At 38.0% G+C, this 26,969-nt stretch overlaps 3 protein-coding genes and 1 long non-coding RNA gene across 6 annotated transcripts; 2 read left to right on the plus strand and 2 right to left on the minus strand.

The window, feature by feature from the left end:
• The first annotated feature begins 1,892 nt into the window (after positions 1–1,892).
• LOC308684010 (galactosylgalactosylxylosylprotein 3-beta-glucuronosyltransferase 1-like) lies at positions 1,893–5,694 on the plus strand. Of its 3 annotated transcripts, none has more exons than XM_081354990.1 (5): positions 1,893–2,480; positions 3,081–3,180; positions 3,253–3,592; positions 3,667–3,963; positions 4,075–5,128. In XM_081354990.1, exons 1-5 carry the CDS (start codon positions 2,366–2,368, stop codon positions 4,159–4,161), a joined length of 939 nt encoding a protein of 312 aa, XP_081211116.1. In that variant the 5' UTR covers positions 1,893–2,365; the 3' UTR covers positions 4,162–5,128. The 3 variants fall into 3 exon arrangements, with proteins under 3 accessions (XP_081211116.1, XP_081211115.1, XP_081211114.1); XM_081354989.1 differs by having other exon boundaries at positions 1,893–2,193; positions 2,280–2,480; positions 3,081–3,592; XM_081354988.1 differs by having other exon boundaries at positions 3,081–3,592; positions 4,075–5,694.
• LOC308683458 (beta-galactosidase-1-like protein 2) lies at positions 5,576–20,952 on the minus strand (the record flags this gene model as incomplete). Its single annotated transcript, XM_081353928.1, has 19 exons — positions 5,576–5,659; positions 5,877–5,993; positions 6,075–6,186; positions 6,269–6,356; positions 6,460–6,538; positions 13,674–13,745; positions 13,834–13,980; positions 14,053–14,159; positions 15,114–15,194; positions 16,853–16,990; positions 17,122–17,206; positions 17,282–17,346; positions 17,624–17,705; positions 17,789–17,881; positions 17,961–18,069; positions 18,398–18,493; positions 19,117–19,185; positions 19,259–19,444; positions 20,924–20,952. The coding sequence occupies 19 exons, from the start codon at positions 20,950–20,952 to the stop codon at positions 5,576–5,578; spliced, it is 1,839 nt and encodes a 612-aa protein (XP_081210054.1).
• Positions 7,774–9,893, minus strand: LOC308684011. Its single transcript, XR_014029314.1, has 4 exons — positions 9,822–9,893; positions 9,285–9,341; positions 8,753–8,827; positions 7,774–8,673 (listed from the first exon to the last, which is right to left on the minus strand). It is a non-coding gene; the product is annotated as an uncharacterized lncRNA (long non-coding RNA).
• ei24 (EI24 autophagy associated transmembrane protein) lies at positions 20,232–26,858 on the plus strand. The gene is made up of 11 exons (XM_081354648.1): positions 20,232–20,349; positions 20,926–21,056; positions 21,542–21,687; positions 22,181–22,241; positions 22,334–22,400; positions 22,483–22,607; positions 22,911–23,030; positions 23,137–23,248; positions 23,347–23,458; positions 25,181–25,255; positions 25,351–26,858. Exons 2-11 carry the CDS (start codon positions 21,015–21,017, stop codon positions 25,511–25,513), a joined length of 1,023 nt encoding a protein of 340 aa, XP_081210774.1. The 5' UTR covers positions 20,232–20,349; positions 20,926–21,014; the 3' UTR covers positions 25,514–26,858.
• Positions 26,859–26,969: the final 111 nt, after the last annotated feature.

The raw sequence follows: 26,969 nt of genomic DNA on the forward strand, positions 1-26,969 counted from the left end.
GCTCTCTGGTCGTGTGTAGCCTAGGCTATATATTGTTTCTTAACTATAGCCTATGTTATAAATAACAGCGCGAGCCTCAACAGCGCAACTTTGTTACCGTGGGCATAGATTAGATAGGCTATCTATGACCGTCAGTAGCCTACATTATAGGGCTATCAATCGCCACTTACATTAAATGAAATAAAACAGAATCTTCCTCACGTTTTCGGTGATTCCCTAGTTTTTTTATTTTTATATTAAAAATTGTTTTAATCAGGGCATTTATCCGGATGGGCTACAATTCTCTCTCACTTTCTCCCTTCAAAAAAGAAAAAAAAAGCGGTATTGTCGAGTCCTTGTTTTCGATATGTTCGATGTTTGCCTTGATTGGTTTTCCCTGAAGAGAATTACGTTATTGAAAACGAAAGTAGAGTGATGCGCGTTTCATTGTGTTTTACCGTGATGAGGGGGGGAGGGGTGCATAGCAAGTTCAACTTCAGACTAGAGTAACGACGAGACGAGATGAATCCTCCAGTTTCTTGCAGCGCTCCGGTCTGCAACGCTCTGAAAGCTGCCACAGTTCACACCAATGCAACGAGACGGTGCGGTGCATCATCTTTATAGCACAACGACTCTTTGTACTTCAGTCCAACTTCCGACTTTTCGGCTATTTTTTATAGCTGTATATATCATTTGTTCCGTCTAAATATGAATGAGGATACGGTTATTGATAAATCGAATTGTTATTGTTGTTCTTATTTTGATTTAGGGGGGCTTAGGAACATCTTGGGGTAGCTTCAGCCCCCCTAAAATAGGCCTAACGACGTCCCTGCGCGGCAGGATTTTGAACACAGTCCTAGGGTCACTATTAAACAAGTATAGCCTATGTTCAGCTAATTGTCAGCCTCCTGCATGTCTGCATCTTGAGAGACTGCAGAATTCAAGAGACAAAAAAAGTTTGGGAAAGAACATTCCAATGGTCTATCTAATCTGTTCGAGAGGAGGCATATATATACACAGCCAACTCACCTAGTTACCTCAACAAATTGTCTGCATCCCTCCGCCACCCCGACTCCTCACTCTCGGCTGATTCCTTTTCCCAGCCAGGGACACAGGGAAATACTCTGGATTTGGGGTAAATTCCAAGCTCTGAGCCCTCAATCCTCTCCGATGGCATGCCAAATACGCTTATTTTACTCTTTTACTCTATTCTATCATTTGTAAGTGTGAACTCGTGAAAACAACTGCCACAGGTAATCAGACATTATTTATTTATTAAGATTCATTTTTGGTGTTTTGCCTTTTTATTATGATAGGACAATGACAGAAAGCAAAGTGGAAGAGAGAAAAGGGGGACGGGATCGGGAAAGGGCCACGAGCCGGAACTGAACTCGGCTCACCCGAGCTGCCCTCAAGGCTATCGTGCAGACAATGGGACATTATTTTCAACTTGACTGCAATGTTTTATTCTCCATCATTCAATGCATTTCGCCTGTACATAAATTGACCTTTTTATGTTATGTCATCGCAAATTAAAATCTATAAATCAAAATATTTATTGCATTTATGAAGAAAAGGCTCAGCACCCATGGCTCTATCGCCTATTACCTCAATGGTGTACAATGTCTTTGGGGCAGATTGCAGAAAATTTAGGAGTCCTAAAATTAGGACTGACACGCCCAGTATTTTTAAGAGTTTCTCCTAAATTGGCAAGTTAGGAGCTACTTTTAGCCTTAAGATATTTTGTGAATACAGCTCCAGATTTGTCTCGGCCCATCATGAAAAGGAGAATCAGACAACGACGATCACAGACTGTTGAGCAGCTGTCCTGAATCAGGTGAGATTGGGCCACAATTAGTATCCTCACTTCTCAAATGAATAAAAGGTGTAGCCTGATTAAAAGGAAAGGTGATATGACACAGTGGTAAACATAGCCTATATGTCCCAACTTGTCTGGAGTGTTGCAGCCATCAAAATAAAAATGTGTTTATCTAGCTGTGAGTTTCTAGTGATCCTGAAGACATTGATTAGCTTGCTCAGCTGTGTCTGATCAGGGTTGGAGTTAAACTGTGCAGGACAGTGGCCCTCCATGACCGAGTTTGAGAAACCCTGATGTAAGATAAGTTTACATGTGGGGTCAGGTAATTTTGTGCAGCTGCAACTGTGCCTTGTTTTCGTCTGATTAATCCCATATGGGTAGGCTATTACACCAGTGTGAGTTAATTAACCCAATTAAATTATAATTTCACATCAGAATTTTTTTTCAACGGAATGCGGAAACAATAATCGTTTTATCTCAGTTATCCTGTTTTCATAATCGGTGGAAGCCAGAATTCGATTAATACCAAGCCCCAAGCAAGGAGACACTTTCATGACAAAGTAAAATATGCAGAGGACAAAGGACGTCCTCCTGGAGTTCGTTTTAGTTGTGTTAACATGGACTTTACTCCTCACGCTTTGGGTCCAGCGTGGTGCCAACCCGTTGCCTCCAGTTCCGAGGGGTAAATACTAAGATCATTATTACGTTTTAAATGCTACAAGTTGAAGTTAATTTAGGAATTTAGTGGTGTGTAATCTTACGTTTTGGTGCCACAGCAGATGCCGTTAGATGTTGTGGCTCATCCTGTCATATGCTGGTGTCTAACAGGCTTTGTGGATGACGTTGGCGTTACGATAGTAGCGATGTGGTCGCATTTAACAGATTAGCTCACAAACATTAGTGCGATACCGTTATGAAACATATATTTTTTATTTATTTATTTGTCAATAGCCTTACCACTACTTGGAATTTGCACGTAATACTCAATTAATTTTGTTCACTTCTTGACATGGGTTAGTGCATTTATTGAGTGAATGAATGAAAGCCTGATCACCTTTTTTGTTGTTGACAAGCTTGTTATAAAATGACACATCACTAATGTGCAATAACTTAAAAGCTCTCTGTGTAACATGACACTGATGCACCACAAATTAAAAAATGCACAATCAATATCCAAGATCCACCAAAAATTATAATAAATTAAAAAAGATACATCAGCTGATAATGTGGTAGCCTACCTGTATATTGTGCGTCCCTACTCCAAACTCTTTTTGATGGACAGATAACAGAACTGGGATCAGTAAAGTTCACCAAAGAAACTTAAGACTTCATGAGCCCTGCATCATAAAGAACAAGCACATCACTGAGGTCACCCAGATGAAGTACGTCCACAGCCGCTCTCCACCCTGGTCTGATGCATTGCCAACTCTTCACGTAATAACTCCAACCTACAGGAGGCCTGTCCAGAAGGCAGAGCTGACCCGCCTTACCAACACTCTCCTACACGTCCCCAACCTTCACTGGCTAGTGGTGGAGGACGCGGCGGAGAGGACGGCGCTGGTGTCCAGACTGCTGGAGAACACTGGACTGAATTACACCCACTTGAACATAGAGACGCCTCAGAATCTAACAGCACCGAAGGAGCCCACAAATGAACGTATTCCTAGTGGCACCATGCAGAGGAACCTGGCTCTCCGCTGGCTGAGGGAGAACATCAACAACAGCTCGGGTCATAAAGGAGTCGTGTATTTTGCAGACGATGACAACACTTACAGCTTGGAGCTGTTTGAGGAGGTACAGTACATATGATCTGCTGTTCATAGTTTGTGTCCTTTCATATTCCCTATTCCATCCTCTTTGTGCTGCAGATGCGTTGGACTCGTAAAGCATCTGTATGGCCGGTCGCTTTCGTCGGAGGTCTCCGGTACGAGTCCCCCAAAATCAACTCTCAAGGCAAAGTGTTCGGCTGGAGGACGGTGTTTGACCCTCGTCGACCTTTCGCCATCGACATGGCTGGGTTTGCAGTGAACCTTCAGCTCATCTTCAGCAAACCTCAAGCCTACTTTAAGTTAAAAGGGGTAAAAGGTGGATACCAGGAGAGTAGTTTGCTACAGGATCTGATCACTCTCAGTGACCTGGAGTCCAAAGCGTCCAACTGCACAAAGGTGAGTCGAGTCCTAAACCTGAATCTTCATAACCTTTCCAAATCATTTCAGTTCCTTTTTTGTTTTTGGAAATTACAAGGTTTGTAAAAGAAAAATGGGTTCTGGTTTCAGGTACTGGTTTGGCACACCCGGACAGAAAGTCCCTTGCTTGTGAATGAAGGGGAAAAGGGATTCACAAATGCCAGCGTGGAAGTATGATGAACTGTTGTCATGCTGTTTTTTTTAAATACTGAAGTATCCTGTCAACTGGACCGACAGCAAGAAAGTATTATTCTGTTCACTGAATTTAAACTGTCCCCTTGTCAAAGTATTTGCTCCAGTATTTGAATAAGACACTTTCACAAAATAAATTTAAAGGAAATGTAAAGAGTCTGGAGTTATGTTGGAACCATAGGTGTATAAATATAGATACCTCATTAGTGGCTGTTTTTATGGGCTGCTATGTGTAAGCCATCCAGCATATTGGAGTGGACAAAACACCAGTCCGTGAACACTCAAGAGAAAGTTGATTAAGTGTATGCAACCGTAGTTTGATGCATGTGTGAATATCTATATCAGCAATAGATTTCAGCAGAGGATTTTGCTAAACTAACACAAAATTACAAGATGAAGGCGTGAGCTAACAACATTAAAATGTTACCATAGTATACAAACCTGTGATATTGAATTAATACATAGAAAAACACAAACCAACACATTCTCACCTGTGAAAGGTTATCCTATTTCTTCAGGAATTTAAATCTCAGCGGTTTAACAACCAAAAACTGTGCAATTGTAGTATAATTGATTCTTACAGTGAATGACGATACACTGACTGTTCCAAGATGACAGGCGTGCAAGTGTGTCTGTAACAAAACTTGCAGAAAAATGCTCTGGAAAACTTCCATTCTAACAGAGCTTTACTATGCTGATTTGGGAGTTCAGTTACAGTTTGGATGGAAAAAGTATTTGCAATGATGCAAACGTTCTAAGTTTTTGTTTAAGCATTGCTATGATGATACAGGTATGTGAACGGTGATTGATGGGTGTGTTGGATGTCTCTCAAAAAAGAGTCACACTCCCAAATCTCTGTCCTATTCTGACCCTAGATATGACTCGAGTTTGAATTGCAAAATGGGAAAACATGATAATGCTGGAATAAATGCACTAATGTGAACAATTGGGTGCCTGTGGAAATTGTTGAAAGAAAAATCAGTAACTTGACTTCCTGCTGCCTTAACGGCCAGTGCAATATTCAAGTTTTCATATAAAAAAGAAATCAAATCAAACTAATGTCAGTTGGTAAACGGCCAAAGAGACAATTTTAAAAAGTACAATCTAGCTTATTTCTTGCTAACAAATGAAGATCAAAAACACTCAACTAGCAGTCCAACTAAAAATGTTGCATTTGAACACAAGTATACACAATTTAGCATTTGATAAATGATACAGTTCCCAGCCAGACTGCACTTTTTCATGAAAACTTTTGAATGTTCATGAAATGAAAAGACCATTGCAGATAATAAAATGTTTCTAATAATTGTTTAACAATCCAACAGTGACATAACTTTTCGTTCAATTTTTTTTGTTTTGTTGTTCAGGCACTTTGATAGTTTTGATGTCTGTGTCTTGATTAAATGTCAACTGTCATTCCCAGATCAGGAGAGTCTTCAAAATGGATTTTAAAATCTGCTTCTGCTTCTTCAAACACAATCACCTGTTGAAAAACAATAAAAGAACAACAGATCTTTCAGACTTTGTGTTTATTTCTTGTCAGTGAACCTAATTCCAGCACTCAAATTCTGAACATTCTATTCAAGATTCTAAATAATTTTACATGGATTCAAGACTGATATTTACAGTAATTCTTCAGACAAAAGCAAAAAACAACCAGTTCTTAGGAGCCAAATAAATCATCATTTATATAAACTGACTTGGTTCATTCCACTGTTGAGGAAGGGTCCTGGTAGAAACAGAGCTTGCTGTGGTCCAGCATCCCAGTACCGTCCAACGTTTTGCCCATTGACGAAGACTGCACCCTTACTCCAACCCTGCATGGGGACATAATAATCAGTGCATTATTTCTGACCATATTTAAGTGTTCAAATCTTGTCCAGATTCATTACACTCACTGGCAGCTTCATGAAAGTGTCACTGGGATACCCATTCACGAATAACCTGCCCTGGAAAAAGCCTGGGAAGCTTGGTTTGTTAGTGACGGACTTCCAAGGTGCCCTGTACAAGCTGAAAGAAAAGCACTGATGATTCTTGAAGTTTTTTTTCCAAATCTTTTATGGCCTGTCACATCATGTGAGATTTTCCTCACCTGTCAATAAAGCCAGGAGTCATATCCAGGCTATATATTGTAAAGTCTCTAAGTGGCGTATGATTTAATAAAATGTCCCCAACGATACCTGAAAACAGATTTTGATTCTGATGGTTATAATGTTTGAGAGGCTGTGACATGGTAAAACAGAAAGCACTGATGGGCAAAAACTTAAAGACATGGTACTGTACCTTTGCGCTGGTCATCCATGTCTTTACCGTAATGCACACGGCCGCAGTTCTCCACCAGCAGACTCAGAGTGCGTTTCTCCTACAGAAAACCAATTAGTCAAGACATTTATTTCATTAAAAGTACTGTAAGACAGTAATAGATTGCAATTTAAAACAACTTTTCAATTGAAATATATTTAAAATTGTATTTATTTCAGTGATGGCAAAGCTGAATTAGCATCTCCAATGATAAAATGGAATGTTTCCTTAACATTTATATAACCAAGAAAATGTTTAAAAAGCTGTGTATTAATTTTTTTCAAAAAAAAAAAAAAAGAGAAATAAATAAATCTTACTGACCCCAAACTTTTGACCGGTAGTGAATAGAACTTTATTAGGTACATACTGCAAGTACTGGGTTAGACCCACTTTTGCCTGCAGAACTGCCTTAATTCTTCATGGCATAGATTCAACAAGATGCTAGAAATATTCCTCAGAGATTTTGGCCCATATTGACACGGTAGCATCATACAGTTGCTGCAGATTTGTTGGCTGCACATTCATGATGCGAATCTCCCGTTCCACCAGTCACACATCCAAAAGGTGCTCTATTACAATTTTTCAAATGGAGCTTGAGGAAAGTAGTTTTAAGTTTTAGCGCCATGTCGCATGATCAATAAGCCATTTCATGTTACATTTTATTGGCTAGACAGTAGACCAAACACACAGTGAGATGACCACTCTAAATTTCTGACACTGTCAGAAAATTATTGCAGGCTATCTTGGCTCGCAAGACTGTCACAACGTTTTTGAACCTTGGACCACCGTTTAGGAGCCTGACTACAGAAATCACCACGATTGGTCATCTGTCGTCTGGGACAGCCCAAAATCGTTCAATGTGTACCGGGCATAAATGCATTGAGTTGCTGCCATGAGATTGGCTGATTAGATATTTGTGTTAATGAGCAGCAGAACAGGTGTACCTATTAAAGTGGCTGGTGAGTGTATATATGTATATGTAACGGACAGTTTTGGGAAAGTTCACTTTCTACATGAACTACACTGTAAAAATAAAAGGTGCCTGGAGGAACCTTTTGGGGTTCTTCACTTTGCCACACCGGCGGAACCGTCTGTAGATCCTCTAGGCACCCTTTAAAAAGGGGCGGTTCTCTGAGGAACCACACAGGTTTCCTGAGGAACTCTTATATGAAGCACTGTGTGGAACCACTTTGGGTGCCTCCAGGAACCAAATTTCATTTTTTTTTTAACATTTAATTTCATGTTGTTACTATGGTTACCTTTGACATCTATTATAATAAACAAATTGAACCAAATACAAAATAAGAATTGTTTATTACATATTTGATATTCATTTTTATACATACACTTCCATGCACATGGGGAAAAAAGCTAACTACAGATTAATATCAATGAATACACAAAAAAATAGTATAATACATAAGCAACATGAATAATCAACCATGTATATACAATAGATAAACAAGAAAAGACATCTCAACAAAATGCATGGAAACACATATGTTCCACGAAATAAATCAATGTAAATAAAATTACATTTGAACTAATTAAAAATGTCCATCATACTTAACTTTAAAACATTTGTGTTTCAGTCCGATGGTAAGTCTGACATCACTGTTTCCAAGTCCAAAAGCTCTATCAGATGCCAAAAACAAACAACAGTGCTAATATACACTCATTGTGCTGTAACCTTTATCTCTATACTGAAATCTCTGATGGTTAGTTATTCAGCTATTTTGAATCATAAAATGTTTAAGTCTGGGATGCCGTTAGACTGGAGACTGTAATGTACACTATGGCTTTTGAAAATCTTAAATGTGTGACTTGAATCAACAGTGTTCATAAATGGTTGTTGAGTATTCTCATGAAACAAGATAGAGGAAGTAGAGGCTTCGACCCGGAAACAGAGTTAAGGTGCAGTAAAATGATCTGTTGTTCTGTGAATGTTCACTGGTGAATTCCAGTCATTTCACTAAGAATCCACACGATCAGCAATTTCGTTTGTGGTCAAAAATGTCACTATGGGACCAAGTTGGTATGAGATACTTAACGAGTTAGAAAAGTGAAAAGGTACAGCATCGTTTTCCGTTTGTTTTTCTTCTTTTCTGGTGGATGGTCCAGGCACTTCAATGATTTTCAGGTCTACAGGAGGATTTTTATTCTTGATCAAACTTGTATTTCAGCTTACTGAGATCCCTGCAAAGTACAAAATTTACTGTTAGTAATGTTATTAAAGTGATAGTTGTGAAATTTAAATAATTGTGACGTTCCAAACCTGTTTGACTCTCTGTCTGTGGAAACCAAAAGCAGATCTCAGGCATAATGCAACCCCAGTCACCATTCAATTTCACTGCATGAAACACAAGAAGAAAACAAATGTGTAAATCATTCATGAAACCATTCTTATGTACACTTGTCTAGTTCAATTCAATGCAACAATTTATGTAAAAATGGTTAAGCTCCAAAAATGTCCCAGAAAAGATCCTAAAAATAATCAATGAGTTCACAACTCATGTGTTATGGGTTGTGTTGCAAGTCTTCTGAAGCCTAATAGCTTTTTCCTTTTTTTTTTGTCGAAAAAGACTAAACTTAAAGTTATAATTCAGAGTTAAAATGTCTATAGCATTTTTTGTGAATCAAACCTGTGATATTATTTTTCTGAGTAACATGAATGAGATTTGAGATCATGAGAAAATATTTTCAGAGAGTAACTGATTAAAAAAACACAAGTACACAGTCAAACAATACAATTGCACACAGAGAAAGTTCATAGTAATAAAGTACTGCATGTGGTTCAGGTAACTTACTGTAATTCAATGTTGCCACTGAAATGTTCAGATTATTTTAGAAATGTAATGGTTGTTCTGGGGAAACAAAAGAACAAAGCTGATTATTCACAACATAATATTTATTGACCAGTAAATGGCTTTAAAATGGTATTCGAGAGAATGAGGGCACCTGTAGTAAGTAAAGTTAACGTTAGGCTAAACAAAAACAGAGCAAACTATAACCTGTTTTTGTTATTCATAACAAACGCCAAGAATCAGAGAATTTTCTAAATTAGTTAGGCTATATCAGCAATTTGAAGACAGTTGTACAAAATATGTTGAATTGAATGACTAAATCAATCTGAGACAATAAGTCAATAATTTCCATTTGTTCATTAGATCAACGTAGTTAGTTAGCATCGCGGCTAAAACCAGATACTGTGCAATAAACGAGTGGTAAACACTGTAAAAACGTAGTAATGTATAATAAATTTAGTTTATATATATATATATGTGTGTGTTTAAATATATAGTGAGTAGACTCTGTATTTATATTTATTTGGCGAGTTTACAAACCTTGTAATGGAGAGCCGAACAAACGGCGGAAGCTTTGATGAGAGGAGCCGTTACTTTCAAACCGATGACGTCGATCAGCTGAGCTTTGTTGCGCGCGAGCAGCGCGAGCATCACTGAAGCGACGACAGCAGAGGAATAGAGCTCGGGGTCGTTGCGTCACGCCGCAATGCATTGTGGGAATCACGGTACGGAAGTAGATGTACTGTATAGTAGCGTATATTAGGCAGTAGGTAACGTTGATCATTTGGTCATTAATTTAGGTTATTTTTTGGCAAATGGTTCAGTATTGCTGTATTGTGAACTGCTGTAATCGGTCTCATGATCGACAGGGGAAACGCCTCATAAATCATAATAGTTTTCCCTATTTTCGTTGAATGGCTTGGGTCGCCGCTGGTCGTCAACCGGACGAAAACAGTGGATTATTGCACGTATGATAAATTACTCCTGAAGTGTAACAAACCCGCATAGACAAGCTTCATAGCTCACAGAATCTGACAAGTGTGTGTGTGTGTGTCACCACTGATGCTTGGTTCACGGTGCGAACGATTGTTTTCTCCGCGTTTACCTTGTAGATATGCAGATCTTGCACTCATCCATTTGTGAACTGCAAGTGAGCCTCCAGTGACAAGTTTCTACTTTTCTAAAAGTGTCTACTTTTAAACAAACAATTCAAAACGAAAGAAAACAGACAGCTCTCTGCTTATGTAAGTTAATCAGTATGCAATTTGCATTTCTCTCTGGCGCGTACAGCGAAGATCGCCAATCAGCATCGTCAACCTCATCTTTGCAGCCGACTGTGACAAAAAAAACCCATTTGTTTATTAAACAATTAAAATGTGTGTGTGAATGTTGTTGCCGAGGGCACAGGAAATTGTAAATCCGGCTCTGGATCGGAGGTGTAAGCGCTCACTCCACAGACCAGGTAGGAAAATATCAGGGAAACTGAGGCTTGGTATTAGCCTACTCCAGACTTTATTCATAGGGATCGATTCGCCTATAATCTAATTTTTTTTTTAAGTAGCGTTGTTTGGCTTCATTATTAAGTTTGTCAGTATACAGTATAGCCAACTTTTTTTTGTCACGGCCCATAACTTTTTCTCTTTCTTTCTCGGTGCCGGTGGAGACCGGTCGGCTACGCTATTACTTTATTCCGAACGCTTCTGCGTTGCCTCTAAAATGGCCGCCGTTACCCACAATGCATCATTCCATAACGTCTACGCCCGAGCTCTATAGCAGCAGTTTCGTGACTGAATAAAACTTCTCTCCTCCTGCTTCTTCTTCTTCATATATTATTATTATTATTTAGTGTTGTTGTTTAAGGTTTAAATGACTTAATAAAATAGGCCTATACTAAATATAAGTAAGCTACCCAAGTGAAAAAGACTAGGTTACTGTTAAATGTATTAAAAATGCATTAAAGTATATTTGTATTGTAGGTCTACTAAAAACACACTCAAGTACATTTTTAATACATTTAATAGTACATCTTTTTCACCTGGGTATGTATCCTGAATCAAACTTGCCTATAATAATAATAATAAAAATGCATTAAAGTATATTTGTAATGTAGGTCTACTAAAAACACACTCAAGTACATTTTTAATACATTTAATAGTACGTCTTTTTCACCAGGGTATGTATACTGAATCAAACTTAAGTAGCCTATAATAATAATAATAATAATAGGATAGGCCTAATAATAATAATAATAGAATAATAATCTAATTCAGGCCTCATTGAACCATTGGGTTCCTCCAGATGCTGGCTTTAACTTAAGAGATCTTCCAGGAACCACTTAAATGTTAAAAGATCTTCCAATAACCCTTTTATCGCATTCAAGTTCCTCTATTTTCCCCCAAAGCACTTCGAGGTCTCATAGTAATGAAAAGGTGACTCCAGAACCTCTGAAGTAAATACAAAGTGCTTAAAGGATCCCATAAGTTCCAGCAAGAACCTCAAAGATTGTCAATGCTCCTCCAGTTACCCTTCTATAGGAAAAAGAGCTTTGAGGCACCTAAATTACATTTTGAAGTTCCTTGAGTATCCAACAGGATACTTGAGGCTCCTTTAGTTTTTACAGTGTAGTTCAAAGTTCAGTTCACAAATTTCAAAATGAACTAGTTCAGTTCATAGTTCATACTCAAAATTTTGAACTAAGTTCACAGTTCCAAAAATGAACTAGTTCATAGTTCTTTTTTTCCCATGTTGCTGCGAGATATTATTTTTCAAAATGATCGCCACAGCCCTATAGAACCAGACAATTATTTTATCAGTTTTAACACTGAAGCTATGCGTCAGATTTTTTCCCATCCTCACCGACCTTGTCATAAAACTTGTTAATAGTCATACGACGCCTCCTTGCTGCTTTTTGTTTTGATTTGTAACGTAAGTGATGAGTCGTTCATGAACGATCCATTCATTGCGTTTGTCACGTGACAAATGTACGAAAGACTCGGAAGGTAAAGTAATTATTTATGTTCCCTGTAAATGATTTTTGACTGCAATATAATGATTTCTTAATTCAGAATATGATCATGATTGCGTAGGTGGATGTGTTCTGGGAATTTGCCTGTTAGTATAACATTTAAAGCCCCTTAAAGGAGAACTCCGGTCAATTTTAACATTGAGCTCATTTTTTTGTAAATTTGGAGTGCTGTCAATACAGAGAACAACGACAAAAATCAGTGTTGCCTACACCATGTTATCCTCTTTTTAAAATTTGCACCCTGTTGACTTCAATGGGGCAATATTTAAACCAGCTTTTAGCCTCTTAACATCCTTGATGTGTCATTACAAGTGCACAGGTCATGTGAGTGATTCCTTCAGAGTGATCACGGGTGAATCTGACTGCAGTAGATGTGAAAGATATTAATAAAAATGATGTTATTTCAGGCAGCGCACATACCTGTATTTACATCCTGTTTTCGGTCGAAGTCCATAGTAGTCGATTGTCGAGTTCACACGCATAGGTTTAGTTACCTATGATCACGCGCGTGAACTCGACAATCGATTACTATGGACTACGACCGAAAACAGGAAGAAAATACAGGTATGTGCGCTGGCTGAAATAACATCATTTTTATTAATATCTTTCACATCTACTGCAGTCAGATTCACCCGTGATCACTCTGAAGGCTCGAAAAAAATGACTCGGAAAAAAGATTTGTTCATTTTGATGAACGAGATTGAACAAGAGAGTCAGTGGACACTGGTGGCTGGTGTTGCCAGATTGGGTGTTTTTTCCGCTACATATTAAGGCCGGTTTACGGTGTGTTTTAGCCGGGTTTTCGACTGGAAGGCTCTATAGAAATCTGGCACTCTATTGAACGAAGTTAAACTGAGAGAGCGTGGCGTTCACAGACACCAGATTGAACGAGTTCACAGTTACGTTCATCAGGCAGTAATACAGTACATTCAGTTCACGTTCACTCAAAATATGAACGAGTTCATGAACTATTGTTCAATGAACGCGTTCAGGCACAACACTGGTAACGGAGGCCAGCTAGTAGTTGCTGTGCGAGTAAACCTCACTCCTCTGATCTCAATAGGCGCTCTAGTGACAGATGCTAGATGCTGCAATCTTTAGCCTCCTTATTAGAGCGCCTGACTCTCAGCCGGAGACCCGGGTTTGAGGCCCGCACAGAGCGGGGCGAGTAGGACCCGGGTGGAGGGGTTATATATATATATATATATATATATATATTACTAATTATGATCAAATTAAAATAATATAGAAAATGGAATAAATATATAGTATTAATACAATTCTAAGACTATATTTTTTAAAAAAGAGACTCAATATTGCCAGAAAAAAAATAAGATATAAAGATTAAAAAATGAAATAAGAAATACCTTTCCATCAGGAACAGCTAATTCTAAATTCTTGTGGTGAAATATGCCAATGAAACTTTGGTTCACAAAAACCTAGGGAAAAAATCCTGATTAAAATACAATTAAAGCCGATGCATATTCATGCACAACAGCACAGCTTGACTGTTTTATCAGCACTAACCATGGCTCTGTCTTGGATGTTGCGTTCTGATTTTAAAGAGCCTCCTCTGGTGATGGTGGTCTCATAGAGGGTGTATCCATACGCCTGGCCATTACCGTTGTTCACAGGCAGATTCTCCATATTAACAGGAAACTGAGATTTGAAAGGCTTGAGCGGAAAAAGATTTTGAGATTCATTTCTCAGAGTTAGTATTTCTCCACTGTAAATTAGACTTCTTACCTTGTGTGTGTATGGCAGAGCGTCCCACAGTGAGAGGTGCTGAAACAAAATAGCCGCCTCATATTCTTCTTTCCAGCGGACACCGGGCATCTCAGGGAGGATTTCATCTGAAGAGAACCACAGAAACTGAGCACAAGAGCACACGGCTCAAAACATGTGAGCATATTATTACTAAAATAAAATGTAACTTTCTCCTCTGAAATAACTTAAAGCCAGGAAAGGAAAATAATTTTAACCAGTAATATCTTAGTACACTTTCCATGATCCAATCAAATCCTAATGGATAAAATCAAGGCTTTCTCTCATAATGCCCCTATTATGCTTTTTCAGATATTACCTTTCATGCAGTGTGTAATATAGCTATTTGTGAATGTAAAAGGTCTGCAAAGTTTCAAGGATCAAACTAAGTGCACGACAAATGAAGTTATGATAAAGAACTGATTCTGAACTGCCTGAAATTAATCATTTGTAATTCCAGTCTTACTTCCTGCACAATCCTACGAAGGTTTGTAACAAATTTGCATAATGCCAGATCTCTTTATTGGCTATCAGCGAACAACGTCTACTTTCACCGTCCCTCAAACACTGTAGTTGTAGCAGAGGCCTGGAAGAGTTTGGTTTGTGTTGACGACATGTAGAGAAGACGTTGTTTTCTGTCCAGCGGAAAGCAAATCTACTTTGCATGCACTTCAAAAGGACGAGGACTCAAATTGACATGGTAAAACTGACAGCATTGTTACTGTTCATATCACTGTGTATAAAAGTGCTGAGGAAGCTGAAATTCAGATTTGGTAATGGGTGTTTGTTTCCAACACGAGTTGTAAGCGGTAGACCAATCACAGCAGACTGGACCATCTGACCAATCAGAGCAAAGCAGGCTCTTAGAGAGGAGGGGTTTAGAGAGACCAAATCCTTGATGAACGGTTTCAGACACCTATTGTACGAGATCTCAAAACAGAATTAGGAAGCTTTAAAATAGCATAATAGGGGCACTTTAATTCTTTTGCACTGAATATTCTGTTTCATTCATAAATATGTCAGTAGAGGAAGGGATCACAAACTGTTAAAAGTGCTGAGAAGATCTCTGAGAAGATGGTATTTAGGTGTGTAATCTCCTGCTTCTGACAGAGGAGCATCATAATCTAAAAGAAAAATAGAAAGGCTTGTGTTATACACAATGCTAGATTTTTAAAGCATCCAATAATGAACTAAAACCAAACTTATTGGACATTTGAACATAAGTCACTGTGATAAGAACTATAAAATACCAGAAACCATCTTTGGAAATAAATTATTTGAAGTGTAATTGGATTTTTTAGTTTGGCTTGTGTCCCATTTGATAAAATGAAGAGGGCGGGCTTTATGATGTACACTGCAGCCACCCACCATGGGGTGATCAATTTTTTTTGGCTTTAATAAAAAAGTGGTTCAAATTTGGTTCAAATACAAGCACTGGCTGCATTTAAGTCCACTTTTTCCCTTTGCTAACTTCCTTCCATCTTGTTCACTCGGATGTACAGTACGTCATTGCTTACATAGCACGAGTGACCACTACTGGCTGTACCCTTGCAATGGGTTTAAATGGAATACCCAACCCCTTGGTCACTTGTGTAGAAATTAAGTGTTAGCACTGCAATTTGCTGTTGTAACATCACAATTGAGTTGCATTGAGGTTTATGGATCTGCCTGAAGTGTACATTTAAGTAGAGGGTCTGTCTACTTGACGAAGTCGCGAGTATGTCTAAAAGTGGAGTTAAACACAGCCACTGTTTTTTGCAGCTTTTTCAGTTCTACATGAAATGCTAGTACTCTAGGTTGGATAGCTCCACACACTGGCCATATTGTGAAGTACATCATCAGTTCACCCCAAAATGCTCATTATTTACTCACCCACATGTTGATCCAAACCTGTATGACATTCTTTCTTCTGTGAAACATAAAAAGAAGCTATTTTGAGAAATTAATCAGTGTTATGTTTGTCTAAAGTTTGCAATTGAATTCAACAGTCTCCAGCATTCTTCAAAAATCATACAGGTTTGAAACAAGATGAGGGTAAGCAAATGATGACAGAATTTTCATTTTTGGAGTGAACTATCCCTTTAAAGGAGAACTCCGGTCAATTTTAACATTGAGCTAATTTTTTTGTAAATTTGGAGTGCTGTCAGTACACAGTGCTGTTGCCTACACCGTGTTATCCTCTTTTTAAAATTTGCACCCTGTTGACTTCAATGGGGCAAGTTTTAAACCTGCTTTTAGCCTCTTAACATCCTTGATGTGTCATTACAAGTGCACAGCTAATGTGAGTGATTCCTTCGGAGTGAACACGGGTGAATCTGACTGCAGTAGATGTGATAGATATGAATAAAAATGATGTTTATTCAGCCAGCGCACATACCTGTATTTACATCCTGTTTTCGGTCAAAGTCCACAATACATTTTTATTAATATCTTTCACATCTACTGCAGTCAGATTCACCCGTGTTCACTCTGAAGGAATCACTCACATGGCTGGGCACTTGTAATGACACATCAAGGATGTTAAGAGGCTAAAAGCAGGTTTAAAACTTGCCCCATTGAAGTCAACAGGGTGCAAATTTTAAAAAGAGGATAACACGGTGTAGGCAACACCGATTTTTGTCGTTGTTCTCTGTATTGACAGCACTCCAAATGTACAAAAAAATGAGCTCAATGTTAAAATTGACCGGAGTTCTCCTTTAAAGTTGGTATATTTTTAATGTTAAATACTTTCTACTATCCTAGTTTCATATGCCGTCCCCATTAAGATGACAGGAACACAAACCATAGCTTGTGACCAGAGCTTTGTAAGAAGGGTTGGCCAGCGCTCCATTCATAAAGCCAAAGTTTGTCCCTCCGTAGAACATGTACAGGTTGATGGACATTCCTCGTCTCAGTATCTCTCTCACCACGGCAATCAGGTCTGACATTAGAAAGAAATTTCACATCAGTGCTTTGGCCCTTCATATTCCTCATGTTAAATGAAAATATGGGTATACAAAAGACCCCTTATTTTAATAGATAGATAGATAGAGCCATATGATAACATCTTACCCTCTGCAGGAAAACTATGGTGTAAACCGCCCCATCCATCACACCTTCCCGTCCAGAGCTCCATCACCAGCACAGGACTGTTGGGCTTCATGCATTTAAAGTCATTTAAAATATTTCATCTAATACTTACATCTACAAAAAAAGGCACTGAAATATCTACCTGGACTGCTTCCAAGTATTTGATGTCATCATGATTCATTTTCTGTAGATTTAGAGTTTTTAAAGCTGTGATGGAGGAAAGAATGTGTGACAGAAGGCATTTTTTTAAACAGTTTTTTGTAAGTTTTCAGCATTGATAATAATAAGAAATGTTTCTTCCGCAGCAAATAAGCATATTAGAATGATTTCTGAAGGTTCAAAGAGTAATGGCTGCTGAAAATTCAGCTTTTTCCAGCCTCTGTGAGCATAAGAGACTTATCTGACCTTATCTGATTCTAAAAAAATCTTACTGACCACAAACTGCAAAAATAATTTTTCAGTTCAGCTGATGTGTTGTTTGTACCTCCTTTGATTCCACCATATTTTAGACCCTCGTGGTCGTCTGATGTTAGGAGAACTTCCCTGATGCCCCTTTCTTGGAGAGCCTGATAGAAATTATATTAAAAAATCTGCCAGTCTGTAAACTTTAATAAGTATCAAGGAAGAGTGTACAATGTCTCACTGGTACCTCTTTGATAAATGACATGTAGTTTCCATCTTTTGCATATGATCCATATTTGTTTTCCACTTGAATGGCAATGATAGGCCCACCTTTCTTGAACTGACAACATATAAACCAACAGCAAAGATTACTCAGAGTATGTTTGTGAGTACTTTTTGTGTTTTAAAAAGAATCCTACCTGGAAAGGCACCACTTTCGGAATGAGCTTGTCGAAGTACTTGTTTACAGCCGCTATGAATCCTGGGTAAGTGGTTCTCAGCAGCATCTCTCTATCACGCAAAAGCCAGCTAGGGAAGTGGTTTGTTTGGCGTGGTAAAAAATGGTAACAAATTTCTCTTTTAGTGTGAAGACCCAGTATCTGTAGCTCTATGTCAAACATCTGTAGCAGGAATAACATACTTTAGGTGTTGTTTCGTTAATGCCAAACTTAAGGGTAGTTCTTTCATTCCCCCTCATGACACACATTACCAAAAAGTGTGGCACATAATGTCAATTTGATCAAACACTTCCTTTGTTTGCTGCCTCACAACTTTAATCACATTTTCTCTGGAATTTGCAGAAAAAAAGCTATGCTACAGGAGAGCCATTTTTGTTCGATTTAACAGCAGAAATTACCTGGGCAAGCCTCCGAGGTCAAGGTCAGAGCCTATGTATGGCCCCGGCCGTAAAATTACCCAGAGTCCCACCTCTGCAGCCAAGTGAAGGAAAGCTCTGATTTGGATGGGCAAAAAATAAATTAGATACCGAAAAATGATCATACTGAAGTCACACTGAGAATTATAGCTAAAAAAAATAAATAATAATAATAAAATAAATAGCAACAATAAATAATACTTAGTAATACTTGAAAGTGGGAAAATCAGAAAGAAGCACAGTAAATGATTTAGAAATGATTTAGTGTCATTAAATATTTAAAGCATTGAACAAAACATTTTCTGTAACCACTTGATCACGACTTGAATTTCTATCATGCCAGTTACAGCCTTTATTTTAAAAGGTCTCTAAATTTTGCAATGTTATTGTTCTCATCCTTTAGTTTTGTTGCTATGGAAGAGCTTGGATCTACTTTAATGACGTATTCCCAGTGGTGTGCAGATAATGATACGAACCAGGATGAAACAAGAACGAGAACAAATTCCCTCCTAACAACAGCACACCGACGGTATTGTCAGAGGACCGGCAACAGGAGCTCTCTGAGATGTTTGTCTAACTAAGTGTGAGTCTAACAAGGCATTAAATAGAGGTGAGATCCTTCCAGGATCAAAATATACAGATCTCATATAATGCTGATTTTCTCAAATGTGGGAATTCAAGAGAGAGGGAGGTATTCTTACTCTATATCAAGGCCTCCCTGGAAGCGAAATTCTCCACTCTCTGGCTGATGGAGAGACCATGGCACATCACTGCAAGATAAACACAGTCTGATTATTGCACTCTCCTCAGTTCATAGACTGTGATTGCCCATTTCAAACCTACACAGTGAGAGTGTTGAGACCACAGGCTTTCATTTTCACCATCCGGTCCTCCCAGTAGGCTCTGGGCAGGCGGAAGTAGTGTAAAGAGCCACCCAGAATACGGAACGGCTCTCCTCCCAGAGAGAACTGGGAAGAGTTTACTCGCAGACCCATTGATCGATTTATCCTTATCTTCCCTGTCGGACCTCTGGACACACAAGAGAAACACATGGAGAAAATAAAACATTTTGTTATTATTTTATTAATTAAATCATTTAACAAACAAACAAAATATTGAAAGTTGGAATTCATAAAGAAGCTACTTATTTAGAAATTAATTATTGCCATTTTAAATTAAAATATTTAACATACAGTACACACATAAACAAACAAACGTTGGAATTCGTAAAGAAGCACAGTTACATAGAAAAGTTAAAAACTAAATGTTCCCATGTTCCCATACACTTCTACATTTTTCCCATTTATGAAAATAATTACCACCCAGCTTATGCTGCGATGAATATACCCAGTGAATTATATACATACATATACTGTATATACATATATATATATATATATATATATATATATATATATATATATATATATATATATATATATATATATATATATATATATATATATATATATACATATTTAAACATTAAAGACTTTTTACCTTCGAAGATAAGTTTTGAATAAAATGTTGTCTCACCTGAAGTGTCGGTATATAATAAAGCACGCGAGACTCAATAACAGAATAACAAATCGCCTCCTGTGATTGTTTCTTATACTGAAAACAGCCATGCTTTTCTGATTTAAGAGCTATGATAATGCTACAATAAATAAGTGTCCGCCAAGTTCCGTTAAAAGGGAGTGACATTAATGCCGTAAGTTTCTTGAAAGCAAACAGAAAGCGTCGCTTGGGTATCTACGGTGTAGTTCCAGTCAACCAGAGCGGTCTAAAAACTACAAATCCCATCATGCGTCAGATCGCTCCGCGCATGCGCAGCAGCACTGGCCTGATGCTGTTTTGTTGAGAGCTTGAGAACAGAGAGTGAAACTTCAAGGCTTCAGGTGAAGAGAAGATTTGAGCCTAAATAGGCACATGAGGTACGATGTGCTGAATTGATATGCATATATGTTTTCTATGGTAATATGTGTTCGTTAATAGTCAGATAATGTTGTTTTTTGTTGTAGTTAGCTGCTCAGCTAATGATCTACTGGCTAATGCTGCTGGTTTTGTTGTTTACTAGAAATCTGGTCCATCAAACTGCTTCGTGACAGTGTTCTCTGATTATCAAAATTATATCAATCTATTTTGACCTGAAATATCAAGACGTCTTTTAGAGATATGGAGAGTTTTCTTTGCACCCATCTTTAGTTGTAATCAAAATATCTTACAAAAACATGTTTGTTAGTATATATGTGTGACCCTTGACCTTGATCACGTAGAGTTCTACTAGGGGATGTTTTCAACGTACATGGCATGTCATTTCAGACGTGGACCTTTACATTTAATCTATTAAAATTAAAGAAACTTTATTTAATTGCTTTCTTTTACTTTGTTTTTCAGTTTGTTTTCAAAGCTGCTGGATCAAATTTGTAGAACAAATGGTTTTACACTAAAATTAAAGCATGAAAATGATATGAAGCCACAGCGATAAAGAGTTCTTTTTCTCTGTACAGTTTGCAGACGTGTCCTCGTCCTGTCATGAGATCTTGCCTGGCCCCTGGCTGCCCCTCCTGCAGTTGATGACTCTGCAGCCGGTGTGGAGATGACGGACAGTGTCAGAGCGTTTCTCCGCAATGTTGCGACGGTCAGCACCTAATTTTATTTCTGATAAACGTTATGATTTAATGTCTCATGACTTGAATGATTTCCACATCATAAGTTTGCATTTGTTTCAAAACAGGAAGTTTTTCTTTACACTAAGATCAGCAGTGTTCTCTACAACAACACAGAACAACATTCACAACATTACATTCCAAATATAATCAAATAAATCATTTATGTATATTTAGAAACAGAAAGATGAGAAAATATATAATAATAATTCAAAAAGTTCAATAAATAATCACAAATGTTAATTATTGAGAATATATTTAGATGAAATAAACCTATTCATCAAAAATCCTGTAAAAATAATCAGTTTCCACAAGTGTTTTTAACATTGATAATAATATCTCACAATATTACTGTATTCATTATATTTATAATCAAATAACACAATTCGATCGATTTTTAACATCATTCACACAAGTTTGCGTCAATCTAAGTGGCAATCTTTTTGTTTCATTTCAGGGGATCAAGGACTCCATCCTGGGCATTGGAACCATTTCCAAGCTCGATGCTCGTATTCAGCAGAAGAGGGAGGAGCAGAGGAGGCGCAGGACGTGCGGGGCCCTGGCGATGAGACGGGCTCAGAGCGAGGAACGAAAACAGGACAGGTATGTGCCATTTCACCCCTTTTAGTCAGTCTATGCTAAAGGCCCGGGTATACTTCATTTTCACAGTCACAGTCATGTCCGCACAGCTTTCAAAGCATACTTAACCGCGGATGAGCGCAGATGGATTCGTTTGACACATGTACAGTACAATTGCTTTTTATACAGATGTCAGAGGGAAGAAAAAAGAATAAGAATAGTAGCGTATCTGCCATTGCCTGCAAAGTTAACCAAAACAATTTGCTGCTTTGTTTCGCTTTTTACACACTCTTCTCCGACTACCGCACAGTACATCACAACTGTACATATTGCCCCTGAGTGGACTCTTCTGTCTCAACATTTCCCTTGCGCATTCGCTGTTGCACACGGACCCTCCCGATGATGAAAATTATGTCATGCGACAGTGGACCGTTTCAGAACGTGGACGGCTGAAGTATACTTTGAGCTTTATACTAGAGGTCCTGATAAAATGTTTCTTCGCTTTTTCCTTTACCAGTGAACCGAAGCTAGCAAGTCGAATTTTCCAGTGCTGTGCCTGGAATGGAGGCGTATTTTGGGTACGTTTCTCTGTCTCTTGTTGGTCAGCTATGGTTTGATCTGTGTGTTTCACTATTATATTTATAAAAATCGAATTTCTTTTATCTCACAGCTAAGTCTGTTCCTGTTTTATCGAGTGTTTATCCCGCTGCTGCAGACCATCACTGCTAGAATCATAGGTACGCGCCTCCTTTATAGAAGTTTCATGCCAAATACTCCAGATATTTCTTTGTTTTTATGCTTCTACTGATCTGTTTTCAGGTGACCCTTCTCTGCATGGGAATGTGTGGTCCTGGCTGGAGTTCATTCTGACATCTGTATTCAGTGCTCTCTGGGTTCTGCCTCTCTTTGTGCTTAGCAAGATTGTCAATGCCATTTGGTTCCAGGTGAGACTATTTTTCACACATGGTTTTGATCCTGTATATGGTGTAGAAATCAGAATTATTTTAATCAAGCAGCAATCTAGTCGGCATACTAGACACTACCAGATAACATATATATACACACACACACACACACTGGTACCGTAAAAAAGTTTTTGTAATGTTTTTGAAAGAAGTCAATAATAGTGTATTAATAGTAAATAATAGTAATTATTGAATTTGACAGAATCAATGAGCATATATATATATATGTTTTATAATATTTAAAATATAGAGTTGTGAGTTTTGTTGTGTTTTGTTGGGCAGGACATTGCTGATCTGGCGTTTGAAGTGTCTGGACGTAAAGCTCAGCCTTTTCCCAGCGTCAGCAAGATCATTGCAGACATGCTCTTCAATCTTCTGCTCCAGGCCCTCTTCCTCATACAGGTAGAAGATCGCTGAAATCGGTGATTGATTCACTCAACTTGTTCATTTTTCTCTCTCTGCCTTTTTCAAACACGCCTCCTGCGCTTGTTGTTTTGTATTTTTTCAGGGATGGATTGTGAGTCTCTTCCCCATTGATGCCATTGGTCAGCTGGTCAGTCTCCTGCACATGTCTCTGCTCTACTCGCTTTACTGTTTTGAATATCGCTGGTTTAATCATGGTAAGCTCTTGCTCATCTAATCAATTTTACATCAGATCAGCTTTCTATCTAAACTTTTCCTGATTGAAAGTTTATTTTATTTTATATCTCTTCTGAAGGGATTGAAATGCACCAAAGGCTGTCAAACATTGAGAGAAACTGGCCGTATTATTTTGGTTTTGGTTTGCCCATGGCACTACTGACTGCGCTGCCCTCTTCATACATCATAAGGTACAATCAGAGTTTATTTCAACTCATTCTGACTCTGACCATCTTTTGTTCTGATTGTGATTAATAGTGACGCCCGTTTCACACATACTCCGTTTGCAGTGCGTATGCGGTGCGTATTTCTTTCCGTACCCATGTTAACAGGTTAGAGCTTTCACACTGCACGCGGTTGCAGTCCGTCGATCCGTTCCAGTTGCGGTGCGTGTACAGCAGTGCAGAGATCGTTTCCGCACCGAGTCTATTTTTGCTGTGCTGCATGCGCTGAATTAAAGTGACAGCGCATGTTTCGTGGTCAAAATGAACACAGATTGACCTGATTATGGTTAAATATTTGACCACTTGCTTGAGCAACTTAATATAAGTAGAAGTAATGCATTGAATAATAGGCTGACGTACGTTGTTTAAATTGTGTTTGAACGTGCATACGTCTAAAGAGTGTGTACAAAGAGAATCGCAATGCTGAGACGTTAAGACCGGGGTAAATCAAGGGAAAATACCATTTACTTCAACAAGGCAACATAATGAACAACACTCGTCTCATTCGTGGAAGTGGAAAAACAAGTTCTTTGTGACATGTAAGATTTATTGTATAAAGATTTAAATTATGCAAAAGAAAGGATATGAGTCTGCTGTTTTTGTCAATTTTAAGTTTTAATTTAAAATATAGGCTATGCGAAGTACATGGTTTTATTTTACCACTTGCTTGAGCAACTTAATATATAATTATATAGAAATAGCCTAATGCATTTAATAATATGTTGTTTAAATTGTGTTTAAACGTGAATACGTCTATTAAATGTGTACAATGTGTACAAAGAGAATCACAATGCTGAAAAAAAACTTTTTTTAAATAAAAGTTGCTGATAACTTCTGGATTTGAAATACAAATAGTGAGTATGTATTTGTGGTACAGCCTACAGCAGCGGATCAGTTACGCACTGCAAACGCAGCATATGTGAAAGCACTATTGCGCGTGCTGCTCCTGCACTGCATACGCACTGCAACACGCACCGCACACGGACTGCTGGTGGGGTTCTCAATGCTGTATGATTTATCTTCAATTATTTATATATATATATATATATATATATATATATATATATATATATATATATATATATATTTATATATATATATATATATTTACTTTTCTATTGATTTTTTTTTATTTTTTTTTTTTTAACCACTCTATATTGCCATTCTATGGGGCTGTTTACACGACAACTAAAAACGTAACTTTTCATTTACAAGACAACACCGTTTTGGGGGCCTGAAAACACAAACTGTTGAAAACGATAAACTTTTATGAAAATGATACCGTTATTGTCTCCATGTAAAATACAAAAATGTGAATTTGTGACGGTGACGTCATGCACATGCGTATTACGTGTTCAGTCTATAGGCCTATAGTTTTTCCTTTACGAAGTGACATCGCCAACTACTGGCCAGGGAGCAGAATACAGCGCTTTAGTCGTTTTTTGCAGGTCCGTGTAAACAGGTATCGTTTTGACAATGTTGTCGTCTGTACACGAAAAACGCAAACGCTTTTAATTTTAGTTATCGTGTAAATGTACCATGTGTGACAAATGTCTGAATTTTTTGTTTTATTATTGTATTTCTGAGACATCCCTAATGATTTCCTCTGTTAAAATGTTTTAGTATTATAGCAGCATGGATAATGTATCATTTCTGTGCCTCAACTGAATCTTGCATTCTTTCCTTCAGTGGCTGTTTGTTCTCCATTCTCTTCCCGCTTTTCATCATCAGCGCTAATGAAGCAAAAACCCCAGTCAAACTCTAGTAAGTGTTTTCATTTTTCTGTTTTGTTTTGAATATTATTTACGAAAAAGCAGCGATTTTAATGTTCTACATCATTGTTTTTTCCAACGTCGCAGCCACTTCCAGCTCCGCCTCTTTTCCCTGGTCGTCCTCATCAGTAACAAACTGTTCCACAAGACGGTTCACATGCAGAGCTCCATCACGACCTCCACGTCCACAGAGAAACTGCCCTCACCTCACGTGTCCCCAACGCGCCAGCGACCTCTACCCCCCCAGTGACCTCTTTCAGGATTCCTAACGGGTTGAGAGAGTCGGGCGGATAGGAAAACGATCAGGTTTGCGTCATCTGATTTTGAAAGTGTGTCGATGTTCTTCTGTGGGATGAATCGGACAGGTTAGTATTGTAATTGGCCGGTGTTCAAGACTGGATACACAAGGTCATGATTCTCTGTGTGATTTTATTTTTTTGTTTTTTTGGACTATTTTTGTACCCATGATGTGCCATTTGGGTGATTTGTAGAGACCGCACAAAGACCTCAGCATGCACATTTCCTGTGAACTGGCCCATCCTCTTTTAGGCCCTGTAGTTTCTATCTCGACTCATTTTATCTATTTATGGCCTTCTTTTTAATTTTGTGTAATTACTTTTTCTGCCTTGTGTGGCCCAGACAAATGATAATGTGTTGATCAGTTAACACTAAGCTCCATGACATGCTTCAGTTAATGAAAGGACCCCAACTTCCCCCAATGGTTCATTTTTCTGCACTGAAAACTGAACTAGACTGAAAAATGATCAAATTGAAAGGCATCTTTATGCAAGGGATGTTTCTTGATCTAAAATGTTATCTGCTAGACTTTTTAAAGCTCATTACTTTATTGACTAGACATCATCTTAAAGGAATAGTTCAGCCAAAAATGAAAATTCTATCATCATTTATTCTGTTATCTGTGGAATACATAAATAGAGATTTTGCAGAATGTTCATGCTGCTCAAGTCACTATATTCTTTTGTTGTATGAAAAAGAGCCGTGTAAACGTTTTGTGTTCCACAGAAGAACAACATTTGGAATTACATGAAAGTGAATAAATAAAAGAATTTATTTTTTTGGTTAAAATATTCCACTAATGTAATAATGTAAAACTCAAAAGGGAGCTGCTTTTTATTTCGCTTCTTTTATAATGTGTTTTTATTTTGGGAGTACCATGTCAACATGATCCAGTGTCGTCTGTAATGGTTGGGGATGATTTTCAACAGTATGCACAAGTTTTATTCCTCTGCTGCTGTCAGGTGACACTGCCAAACTGTGTGACACATGTGAAACTGTTCTTTAAATGATCATGGATCCAGTTTCCGATGAATGCTGGCATGTCAAGTGGATATCTACTGGTGGTGTATGTTCCTGGAGTTCAGTACCTGAAACCTGTTTTCGAACATTTGAAACTGAAGCACATGCTAAACACCCGTTTTGATGTCATTGTATCTATGGGGGGAGGGTGGTGTGTATTTTAAAAAGGGTTGTAATTATTGTCAGGAGTCCATAGTGTTACACCTACAGACAGATATTTGTGAGTGACATTTTGTAAAAGTATTACATTTATTTCAATAAATTTGGTCTGTATACAGTACTTGTTTAGAGTGGATTTGTTATTTTACGTTTATGCATTTGGCAGATGTTCCTATCAAAAGCGACTCAAAATGTCATCAATAAAATGCACCTCTGTTTGTTGTCCATAA

This window comes from Scardinius erythrophthalmus (genome assembly GCF_964197995.2).
Source record: "Scardinius erythrophthalmus genome assembly, chromosome: 23".
Taxonomy (NCBI): Eukaryota; Metazoa; Chordata; class Actinopteri; order Cypriniformes; family Leuciscidae; genus Scardinius; species Scardinius erythrophthalmus.